We start from the raw sequence: 12,936 nt of genomic DNA on the forward strand, positions 1-12,936 counted from the left end.
TATGGGTGGTAAGCGGAAGAGGTGAAGAGCTGGGTGAGGGGGAGGGAAGAGAGACATTTAGAGAGAGAGAGTGTGTAAGAGAGAGAGAGAGGAAGAGTGCAGGGTGCGCTCCATCCACAGCCTCAGCACACCGGACTGACTGCCTGTCATCCTCCACCAGCTCTCTCTCTCTCTCTCTGCTGTTGGTCCACTCCTCCAGTTCCCTTTTCATCGGCTTCTTCTACAGTTGTCGGATCTATAGCATGGCTACAATTTAACACGCACCACCGAGCCGTCAGCAGTTCCACTTGCTACAAAAAGAAATTCTCCTCCAAAGCTTTGTCCGGCTGAAGTCCCCATAATGATGGAGTATTGGAGGCAATGCGCGCTGTGGTTGATCAACTGCAAGGTGCTTCCAGCGAACCACCGGGTGACATGGGAGTCTGCTCAGGTATTCGACCTGGCCCAGACCCTCCGGGATGGGGTCCTGCTCTGCCATCTGCTCAACAACCTGAGACCCCAGTCCATCAACCTGAAGGAGATCAACCTCCGGCCGCAGATGTCACAGGTAAGAAACTGGACTGCCTAATATCTGAGCGCTCGCTCCGTCCCCAAACTCTCCGTCGAGAGCGCAACCAGACTTCATTGGAGTTATGCTAGTTTTAATGTTTTCTCGCTTCGGAGCAAAAATAACACATCTGTAAGAACACAATGAAGTTTATTATGAATGGAAATAGCTCTCTATCGAATCGGCGTAATATAATCCACAAATTAGCACTTTATTTCAAGTAAATTTCAACTTTTTAACATTTTGGTTACACCGCTCGCTAACGCCCCCACTGCATATTTTGGTCGCGGAATACAGCGCAAATAAGAAGTCGACAAATCACATTAGTTGGGATTATATTCACCGTAGTACATGATAGCGTGTGGAATATATGCCGAAGAAAAAAGATGATCCTTGCCACTGTGGGGAGCTCTTAATTAATGCTTTATGACGTGAGTATCTTTGACAGTAAGCAAGGAAACACTAAATTGCCAAATAATTGAATGGGATTTGGTTGCCATCTTTGGGGCCAATTTAGTGCTTCATAAAAGTCATAATGTGAGCGAAAAGGACAAAACCATGACTTTCTTTGATTCTTTGACTTAACTCTGTAGTATAAGTTACTTCAAGTAACTCATGGACAGTGTTGGTCAACACTGAACCGTTATAATACATGTACACAGAAGTCCTCAATCTGCCCTCTATAGGTGATGCAGATACACTGGGGAGAAAGGTCAAGTGGTGATGAAGCTTTGTTGTGGACTATCCTAATCAGAGAAGTGGATTTATCTCATAGGATTAACATGTATTTAATCAGGTATTTTATGACAATATACCTTTTTTATTGAGAACTCAAAGTAAATAAGATATTTGTTTGTCTTGCTTGGTAATATGAAGGAACAAAGGCAATTACAATTTCCTGATATATATATAGATAGATAGATAGTAGGGGTGTAAGAAAATGTAGAAAAAAACAAATATTGCGATATTATGTTTTGTCAAACTGCATCGATTCTGAAAACTCTGTATTGATTTTTAATTAATAGTTCACAATATTGTATTTAATTTGCAAAGATATGCGTCCTCTCAAAGTTGTGCTTTGATGTTGGATGTTACAGGGACTGTGATTAATGCAAATGCAGATCCCACTGTTCTGACTGCATAAAAAGTCAGCTTTTTTGTACTCAGGTTTTATGCATATGGTAGTGTGTTCTTTGCACTATAACAGTTTTCCCAAAATTAGATAAAAAAATCGCAATATATCGCCTTGTTTACAGTGTCACAATATATTAAATCGTTACCCCTGCATAGTGATACGTATCGTATGTCCAGATTCTTGCCAATACAAAGCCCTATTAGATAGATAGATAGATAGATAGATAGATATAGATAGATAGATAGGAGAGTGAGCTGTGGCCACGTGGCTCCTGTTTGTCAGATACCATCTGCTTCAATAACAGGACAGCCAGAGAGATTAATATTCGCCTTCATAACAGTGAATCTGGGTGTCTGGCTCGGTGTCAACACACAGTGAGGTAGACACTCACCTACTGGGCCTGCAGACCTGCTCTAGAAAAATTAGACTGTTCCACTAACACACACTAACACACACACAGACTACAGTAATACAATGCAATGGATCTCCTAATGCTCTCATCTGAAAACAGTTGATTAAGGTTTGAATATCAGTATGGATGTACTGCACAAGCGACGGGGAGAAGGGGATTAGGCTTGTTTTCCTGGAAAAAGCACATAAACTCAATGTCACAGCGGGATGGTTAATAGGATATGCAGTTACTGTTCTGTCGCAATCTAATTGGGCGTCCGCTGTTCAACTTGAGCGCGCAGGTCAAGTGCACAATTTCAAAAAGCATAGAGGATTTTAATGTCATCAATGGAAATGGAAATCAACCGTCAAAGGATCCTTTTACTCGGAGATTTCAGACAAAACTAGATTGGGATTGTAAGAGGAGAAGCTGATTGGTCCATTTACTGTTTGCACCAATACAATTACTGAGAGGCATCAATAGGTCAGTGTTTGCTGTCAGTCATGACATAATAACATGCAACGGAGCTGCCAAGCGTGGAGAGGTTGTGAACCATACTGGCGCTCAGCGCCCGGCCTGGCCCAGAGTAGACTGGGTTATTTATAGGCCGAGTTTGTTTTATGCATGGTTGGATGGCTTACTCACACAAGGCGGTGATGGAGCTACATCCAGGGGTGAATTAGCATTAGTTGTAGGTTTAGGCGCTGTTTCATATATTTACAAGTTCACGTTCACCACTACTACTTTTGGTGCTTGTTACTACAATGTTTTTGAACCGCATCTCAGAGGTCATCTGTCAATTAACTAACATAATATTTACTTGTTAAAAGTTTGAGGTTTTTGAGGTGGTGCTTGTTTCTTTGCTTGATGTACCACTGTGGTTGTAACTTCTCATGAAAACCACTTACTGTAGTTCGTCTTTTGTTTTTTGCAAAAAAAACAGAAAGTGCATCACTTCCTGTTCACCATATAGGACTTTTACTGGGAATAACCGACCAGGCGTTATTGTTGTGATAAAGAGTGGCAAAATGTACATTTCGAAACTTTGCGAATTTTAATTTTGAAAGTAATTGTCCTGGGACTTCATATGTGTGTCAGTAGATCATGACTCGTGGCTTCCCCTTTCACACACATTCACACCATGTGATGCTGGATCCCGCTATGAGCACAGTTCAACTAAAAATGGGTGTCAACATCCCCCCGCCCAGCAACTTTCCTCCCTCTGTCTCCTCAAAGTTAAATTTACATAACCGAGGGCGGAGTCGCTTCCCTTTTTATCCTGCATAATTCATGAGGGCCGTGGCAGCTACTTTGTCATTGGCCAATAATAACACATGGGACGCCGCTGTGGACTCACCCGTGGGACCCATGCGATGGAAAAGACAAAGGCAGTGGAGGGACAGAGCTACAAAGAGTCTGCCTGGCCTCCGTAGATGCATCTCTGAGGACATAAAGGGCCCTGAAGGGCTAGCCCCGCTGTGCTGGTGTTAGCTGCGTAATTAAAGCACAATGTATTGGAAGCTCTGGAGGGTTCACATGTGTGATGTTGGCATCAGGGCGGGCTGCTTCTCATTCTGCAACATTAATTGTGTTTGGGGAGATTTGCATGGGCTGTATATTGAGTCAGTTCTGTTCATGTCAGGGCAGCAGACAGCCAGCAATCTAGGCAGGAAAATATGTAGCTGGGGTCAGTCTATTTACTGATTAAATGATCTGTGCTCTTGTGGTGAAAAATGAAAAAATGAGTGTATGTGTTCTGTGTGCATGTGTGCATGACAAGGTTTAAAATGAAGAGCTCAAAGTTCCAGTTAAGGTCAGCGTAAAGCAAAATGTTCACGCTCTTTGATCATATTTTACAGGGCTGTAATGAACCAATTACATAGTCTAGACGCAGAGCGACCACAGCAAGCTGCTGCATTCTGCTTTCCTACCAGAAAGAAACACGCCACATAATCAGTAGTTGTTTTTTGTCTCACTCAGTGAGAATCAGTGGTTTAGCGTTAAGAGGAACTATGGATTGCTTGTCGTGGCACAACGAGCCGACCATGTGGTCAAACAGGCAGCATGCAGTCTTTCCATCCTTCTGTTTCTTGAAACATTTGGGTCCAAGTTCTGCTGAATCTCAGTTTTTTGCTGAGAAGACTGCAAATATATTCCAAACGCTGCTTGTATGAATTGGTAGGAAGGACATTAATCTCCTTGTGTGTGTGTGTGTGTGTGTTTTTTTTCTGTCATAATCAGTGCCTAAAAATGCCTTATTCATTGTTTGATTGAACTTAGCTCCACCCTCGTTCTGTCACTCATGGATGTATAAAGAGAACTGGATACAGCGTTGGAGGCGGGCTCCCGTTTGTTGCTCAGTGGCGCATGAAGCCATTATGGCTCGACTGCCGATGATAAAGTACCCGGATCTTCCGTCAATCTTCCGCATCCATTGGGCCCATAGAGCATGCGCAGTAGCGTTTTCCTTTAACCCCGCCTCTCAGCCCGAGGTCCAGCCTCGGTCTGGAGCTCATTCACATGAACGGAGGAAGGAAAATAACTCTGGATTCAGCTATTAGTGCATTTTACAACTTTTAGGACCTAATGATTTAAATTAGGACTATTCAAGTGTTCATACTGGGGAGTTGATTTACCTAAAAAACTGAATTATCTGAAGAGTTACAGACGTCTCTTTGCCAATGTAAGTCTATGGGTAAAAGTATTTGTGGACCCAATGGCATCGCATGACGGACACACAGGGTGACCAGAATCCTAACAAACCAAATGTAGGACAAAGAGTATGCTTGTGTGGGACGATTTGGGACATGTTACCAAAACCGAGAGGTTGTCTAAAATTTTATATAATGTCTATCTAACTTAAAAAAATACGTTTGAGGGCCAATCAAAATGAGGGACACTTGGTCACCCTACAGACATGGAAGTTGTCGTACCGCCATTTGGCCACTATGAACATTTGCTTCAAAGCCCGGTGCTCTTCCTGGGGGGCTTAGTGTCGCATCTGGTTGCAAAAAACCAAGATGGCGACGACCAAAAACCAAGATGGCGACAGCCTATAGGCTTCAAAACAGCAGCCCACAAACCAATGGGTGACATCACGATGACTAGGTCCACTTCTGATATACTGTCTATGGCCATAATGCTGCTAGCAAAGGCATGTGCTAAAAACATACTAGCTAACAGGCTGGTAGAATGAGCCCTCCGTTGATATAGTCAGTTCAAACAACTGCTAAAATACACAAAACTGAGCTTATGTCATTTGATTGAAATTTAAATCTAGAAATTTGCCCCTAACTTGTTAAGCCTACTGTTGCCTTGTTCTCCATGACACAGGATTATAGGCTGCAGATTCTGAGTGCGAACATTGTCGCCAACCCACCGGCAGCTGAAAGCCTCTCACACACACACCAGCCGCCGTGAGCCTCAACATGCACAGGAAATCAGGAAATGGAATAGAGGAAGGAAGTGAAACTAAACATGCCCTCGATCAAGCTCAGACCAAAGCACTGCGATGTCAGACACAATGAAGAGAAAAGCCGCCGCTGTCTTCACACAACAAAAACAACAGAAAAAACCCCACTTTGCTCTTCACAAAGCCGACATCAAAGACTTCACTTCATTTTTGGAAAGTGAAAGTGTGAGAAAGACAGAGAATAAGTAAGAGTCAGGTTCTAATTTTAACAAGAGTCAAGAAAGTACATCATGCACCAAAGAACAAGAGAGAAAAGGCTTCATAGATTTTACACAGAGTCAAAACCAACATAGAGATGCCATGAAGACTTAATCAACACATTCATGCATGAATTATCCGTTTATTCTATACAGAATGCAGTATAATGTTAGACTAGCAGGCATAGCTTAGGTCATATATACATACAGAGAACCACTGCTGATACATGTGATGGATTTATTATTATTTTAAAGCACATACATGAAAAACTGTCACCATGTGAGAAGGTGACAGCTCAATAAATAGCACAATTAATTCACCTTTTATGATTTTATTTTGACAGGTATGCTGCAGAGACCTTTTCCAGGCCTACTATATTTGCATATAGTACACTTAGAGAATGCTATTATACATTATACATAGTGTATGTTTTGTCAAGCCTAAACCAAAATTCTGTGATTCAGACAATGAAGAGAAAAGCTGCAAAGCTTCACGCACCAACACTCCACATACAGCAGGCTTCAAAGGCTGCGAGCCTCGCTCTTCACTCGCAAAGACAAAAGTTAGAGAGAGATAGAGAGAGCGTGGGAGAATGAGAAAGACAGAGAGAATGTCTTGATTTTCCTTTGGTTAGTGCAGAATATAAGACCAAGTCAATGGGCTCAGGAAACATAACAGATTCTGTGTAAAAACTTTCAATAAGACGTCACAAATGTTAGCACATAAAAACATTTTATTGTGCATTTTTTTTGGGTAGTGTTAGGGTTCAGGTAAGTGTAATTAGAGAAGAATAAAGGCTATTGTGGGATTGTCATGGTAACTGTAAGGTACTCTGTATTAAAGCAGAATAAGGTCATAGATAAGTGAGGTGTAACCACGCAAAATGTTAAAAGAGGTTATTAATAGTTTATGTATTTCTGTACGTGTGTGTGAACAACACAGACTCATCACACACATTGATTCTCCTTTCTCTCCAATCCATATCCACACTAGAACAAGATGCACTGTATGTTTACTTTTCAAAAGGTTTTTAGCAGTAGTAGTTGCAGCTCCCAACATCCAGTCTGATAACCAGCTAGTTGATTGCACTCAACTGGTGTTTTGAAGTCTAAATCAGTCTCAGATTAGATGTTAGACTGTATATAAGAAGGGGATGTAGTCAACGTGACGTCACCCATTGGTTTGTGGACTGCCATTTTGAAGCCTCGAGTACGGCATTTTGTCCGTCGCCATCTTGGTTTCTGGCCGTCACCATCTTGGTATTTTGGAACCAGAAGTGACACGAGAGGGTGGAGCTAAGTACAACCGAAAACTGAATAAGACATTTTTAGGCGACCAAAATGTTACATTCATGAACTGAAAACACACTGTGTTTTCGTCTTAGAACTTTAACCCTTTCATAAACAACTCGTAGACCGGACAACAGAGACTAGCGATTGAGACCATAAACTCATGTTTACAATGTTTACTGAGGTAATAAATCAAGTGAGAAGTAGGGTCATTTTCTCATAGACTTCTATACAATCAGACTTCTTTTTGCAACCAGAAGAGTCGCCCCCTGCTGGCTGTTAGAAAGAATGCAAACTTAAGGCACTTCCGCATTGGCTTCACTTTTCAGGACCGGAGGTAGCCGCCTGGTGTTTTAGGAGCAGAAGTTAATTGGTGTTAATTGGTGTTCTTTAGAGGTGCAGTCTTAACGGACAGACATGAGAGTGGTATCAATATTCTCATCTAACTCTCTGCAAGAAAGCAAATCTTTTTATGCTAAGCTAAGCTAGCCAGTTGGCTACAACTTCATATTTAGCCATGGTAGACAGACATGGTATCCTTTTTGTTAAATATTTCTTTTTGTGGTGGTGACAAACCACAGTGGAACGTCTGAAGTTTTTAGTGCAGTCTACAGCTCAGCTTCTGAACTGAACGCCACATACCAGAATACAGTCTGTAGCACTTTCTGCATGCAGTCAGACCTTATTATATCATAAAATGTTCAAACTTTGCATTGGAGCATGAATTTGCTGCTTTCGTTGTCCGTCATCTTGTGTAGAAAATGTCCCCTTCTGGGTCAGTTCTCTGGGAGCAAGAAGGCGTTGGAAGAATTGTGGCTCAGATTTCATTGACCGTTTACATTCTCATCTATATTGTATGCATACTCATACCTTTAACCTACTCAATGTGCATACAGATATTGCACACACTACACATTGCATGCTATCAGTATGCCCTATGGGAGCATTTGGACACAGCTTCTGAGTCCCCTGATGACTACCCCTGAGTTACTGTGGCTTGGCTGCCTTCGTTGATTCATTTAGAAGAAAAGGATTGCACCTGTCGGTGTGTAAACACCACATTACTGCAGCCATGCATGCCACGTCGGAGCACAGCCTCCCATTTACTATTCCAGTGCAGCGTAATGCAGCCGTGTCATAGCGATGACATGCATATTCATGTGCTGCCTCATGTACGGCGACGTGGACGCACATATCTGCAAAGACACGATTATGTTGCACCTCGCTTGTGCACGCACACGTGCGCAGAGCGGACTGACCTTTCATTCCGTCACCAAGGTAACAAGCCTGCACCACAGCCGACCGGTAAAGGCTATGGTGTATAGTGCACATTAAAGTATGGATAATGTATATGCTGATTTTATTAGGAGATATTCAGCGGTGGAGAATGTACCTGCAATCGATGTTTATGATGTTACTCAATTCGGCCGTGGGATGGTTCAGTTAATCACTGTTGAGTGCTCTGAAAGCTCCAAGTAAGCCAATACTGTCTGTCGTCTTTACTGGCAAACAATCATCTTCACAAGAGACATTTTAAGTGTAGTCAGGTGCTCACACACATCAGAGGAGACCTCTCAGCATACAGTCGAATTATGAAAGTTTAAATAAAGGTAACATTAACAGCGGTTTTGAACTTTTTTTTAGCTCGATGGAAATGTCAAGATGCTATCTTGGAAGACAGTGAGCAGTCAGGAATTGTAGATTTACATCCAGATGATGCCAACGTACAACCATGGTCATAGCCAGCAGCAGTGTGTGTGCAACCTTTTACTGTCAGGTTCACTGTAGTGGAAACCAGGAGCCAAGCGAGGTGGAGAGCACATGAATTCAAGCTCTACAGAGCTCACTAATACCTCAGTATACCGCCTAAACAGACTAGAATGTACCTTTATACCTATGCATTTTGTGTATGTGCAAGTATGTGGACCCAGCATGGATGTATATAGGCTATAACACCTTTTTTCAACAGCGACAGCTACTGTATGTATAAGGCGTCCTGCTCTGAGCGACTCAAGGTGGAAGTGATGGATCACTGTTGTCTATTGGAAATAGGAATGTCCTTATATGTGTAATGGAGACAGAGAGGGAAAGAATGCAGTAGAAATAGTAGCGACTCCATACATGTACGACAGAGCACACACAGGGGATAAGGAGAAGGGATATGGCCACGTGCGAGTCTATATATTGTTGTTATTAGCAGTGCTTGAAGTGGACCAGTATTTACCGGTATGCAGTGTCTTCATTTTACTCCTTGGCGTACCGTGACTTTTTCTTGGGTACCGGAACTTCTCACAAGCTCTTCTCTGGCCTCTCTATATAAGGTTCTCTGTGAGACTTATAATGGTGATTCATAACAGTGCAGCGCCTCATACCGTATGAACATAAAAACTATGTCGGGAGCATCTAGACGAGCCGACGCACGGCATGGTGCAGGTGGGGTGAGAACAAGGGTGCTGTAATTTATCAATACAATGTTCAGGTCCTTTTTGTAAAATATATATAATTGATGAAAAATAATTTAAACGTTTTTGGAATTTGCTCTTTTGATTTATAGAATATGATTTAACAGTGCAACCATTTCCAGAAGAATTTAATGTTCAGGCTGTGAAATAATTTAATTAGTAATAATAATGATGTAAAAATGAAGTCAAAAACCTTTTGAAATTTTCTTGAGGGAGGACCCCCATACCCCAATAACTCCTAGTATCTTTTATTCACTGTTGAAATTCAGAATGTGTCTCTGTATAATATGTAGGAGCATCCTGACTGGGACTCTGCTCCTAAAACCTGAATGAACAACTCACACACCTCAGCTCTGCATGTGTACCTCCCTGTCTGGCTGGCTGCTGTTGATTCCAGGCTATAGACATCCTATAATATATTATAGAGTGATACTATAAATAACACAGGAAAGCACTTAAAGTATTAACACTACATACAAACACACCACCACAACCCTATAATGCTCCAGTTGGAATATTATTGGAGTATTATAGGCCAACTATAGAAGATGAATAGCCCACGTATAAGGATATAGCAATAAAATCACAGCTGATTATGACTGACACAGTTTAACATGCTTAAAGAAACCATGAATAAATAGGAATAAGTTGCAAGAGACTGCTGATACCGTCCTACACACACGCCAACATGTGAATAAGGGGAGAACTAATTTTTTCCACTTCAAGCACTAGTTATTACCAATACAGTATAATACAATTTTATGGTACACAGTTTCCGTGGAGGCTTTAACTTGCCAGAAATAAAAATATGTGGAAACATTGAATACGTTTTGGCAAGAAAACTGATGAATTTTATCAGCAACGCTTGACTTTTAGCAGTGTAAATCCCAAAAATATCAGCACTGATACCGTATCAGCCACAGCGGTCAAACCCAACACCTGAATGAACACACGCCCACACACACACACACACACACACACACACACACACACACACATATGGGTCAGACAGCAGTAGACCAGGCTCTTTCAAACAGCACAGCAGAGCATTATTCACACTTTTTTAACACAATCTTCCAAGAGGTATAAATCAGGGGGAGTAGACGGAAGAGGAGGAGGGATGCTGTCTGCTCACCATTCACGCTTCAGTGTTTGTGCAGTCAGTGTGTACATTTTATTTAGCGCTCCGCACAGTTTATATGACATTCAATCCTCCAATCTCCTCCACCCTTATACTCTTCTTTATAAACCTCCTTTTGAGCCACTCACACACAGTTGAGCTGAAACTATTTGACCTGGGTTTCTGCAGCCAAGAGGGTTCATATCTCGTGCAGTAACACTAATTCAATTCCCTTATCGAGTGGGGGGATGGAGTGAGCTGTGTGTATAAGTGGGGGTCACTGGGGTTAAAACCAGGATTTAATGGAAAATGGCTTCTGAGACACTCATTGGTGTTGTGGGGGAGGTACCGAGGTGGAAGGGTAGGGGGGGTGGAGGGGGATTGGAGGGAGTTGGGTTTTCCCTTATTGCCTTATTGTCATTACATGAAAGAACTGTATGCCTTTGTCTGTCTTCTTCAGAGAGATAAGGCCGGTCCTGTAGCGGGGATGGGTAAATCAAAGCTTTTCCAAAACCTACGTGTTCGGGTGCTGCGAGGCAGAAATATCAGGAGGCCAGTTTTCTGTCATCTTCAATTCTTTCTGTGATTGTTCATTTTAAATGCCACTATGGCTGATCACGCAATATGGGTAACCTTTATTTATGTTAATGTTGTCAGACGACTTTGAGAACATAAAGAAGGGAAGTGATCTACTATAGTAATTATTACCAGCCGAGACAGCGACGCTGGTATTGTTTCCACCCTGTGAGTCTGTGTCTTCATGGTAATATGTGGTCTTGGAGAGTCCCACTGTAGCGGGAACTACCACAGAAGAGGTTTTGAGTTCTTTGCCATGTGCTTATAATATTTCTGTCTGTCTGTCTGTGGACAGAATTTGTCAACACGATAGCGTCACGGTGCACGATGCAGTGATAAGACTTTACATGTGTGTAGTTGAGATCAAATTGAAGGCCGAGCTTGAAGATGGTTGGGATCCGAGCAAGGGCGCTGGAAGAGATGGATAGGAAGTCGGGAAGGGCAATCGCAAGATTGTCTCTAGTAATATGTTAATGACAACACCTGCATTGTATGTTTGATAACACAGTATAAATTGTACTGCCAATGGCTGTCATGCAGTTTTGTAAGGCTGCATTCACACCAGATGAGGCTTTTGGGCAATTCGCTGCAAGCTTGTGCAGCGGTGTTGGAGAGTCACCTAATGGCCCAATACCTGCGACGATTAACGTCTTTTGTTCCCTCATAGCTGGGTTTTACAGCGTGACATCGGGCTGCGTTTCTCCAAAAGTTGATTCTGTTTCCATGATATGATACCACTCTCATATCTGTCCATTAAATAGAAGGTTACAGCCAGCAGCCGGTTAGCGCAGCTTAGCACAAAGACTGGAAACAAGGTCACAGCTAACCTAGCGCTGTCCAAAGCTAACAGAATTCACCGTTAAAGCTCACTAATTAATACGTTATATCACATGAGTTTAATCTGTACAAATAAATCCAATTCACTGTGGGCTTTAAAAACCAAAACAATGAGCTGAAAGATGCTAAAACGCTCTGTGGAGCTGAGGGGAGCCGCAGAGTCTGGTGATAATTACGTGTGGGTTTGTCACTACGGTTGACACCTTTCACATTACACATAGTGATGTGATCCGCTGTTAATATAAACATTTTTATTAGCGCAGCTTTCTTAAAAAAAAACATATTTTCCTCCTCACTTCAGGACAATGTGTGTCGCCCACAATTACTCAACTTACTGAATGGAAGGATTAGCAGGAGCCTCACCACAGAGTTATCTCCTGGAAACACAGATGACTCTAATGCCAATCCTCTCCTCACCTAAAGTAGGATGTGACCAACGAGCCAAACTCCTGACAAAACAGAGTAGCCCCTTACCGGAAACATGAGCAGATAAAGAGGCTGTCACTAACTAGCAGGGGATATTCACAGTCACGAAAGTGACTGGAAAAAATGAGTGGAAAGACCATCTGCATGTCCCGTCGATGTTTTTCAGTCATGTGACGGTTGTAAACCAAGTCTGTGGGTTTGCATTCAAACAAGCAGCTCATTTCACGGTTTAGCACACCTTAACCCAGAGATTAGGAGCTATGAAATCAGTTACCACAATTTATTGCTGGAATAAAAAGGTGCTGACCGCTGTTAACGTTCGCATTAATCCATTAAGATACGTAAGCCGATGGGTGTCTGGCCGAGCCGTCTGCTGCGATGACCCCGACCTCGGTCGGAGAGAGAGCAGCAGCGCTTTCGTCAGCGCCCAGCAGACCTTCGCCTACGTTTCCACCTCCCATTTCCTGGTTACACAGTTGACGA

General features: G+C 42.4%; 1 protein-coding gene across 7 annotated transcripts in view; it reads left to right on the forward strand.

Annotated features, from left to right (window-relative positions):
* Positions 1-84: 84 nt before the first annotated feature.
* Positions 85-12,936, forward strand: part of vav3 (vav guanine nucleotide exchange factor 3) — a 116,383-nt gene continuing 103,531 nt past the window's right edge. For 4 of the 7 annotated variants that reach the window (XM_074621367.1, XM_074621371.1, XM_074621364.1 and 1 more), the window contains exon 1: positions 90-547. In XM_074621367.1, coding sequence (XP_074477468.1) covers positions 341-547 — 207 coding nt within the window. In that variant the 5' untranslated portion in view covers positions 90-340. Of the gene's footprint in view, positions 548-12,936 lie in introns of all 7 variants that reach the window. The other 3 variants (XM_074621368.1, XM_074621369.1, XM_074621365.1) reach the window with 1 other exon arrangement.

The sequence above is a fragment of the Sebastes fasciatus genome, chromosome 21 (genome assembly GCF_043250625.1).
Source record: "Sebastes fasciatus isolate fSebFas1 chromosome 21, fSebFas1.pri, whole genome shotgun sequence".
Lineage (NCBI taxonomy): Eukaryota > Metazoa > Chordata > Actinopteri > Perciformes > Sebastidae > Sebastes > Sebastes fasciatus.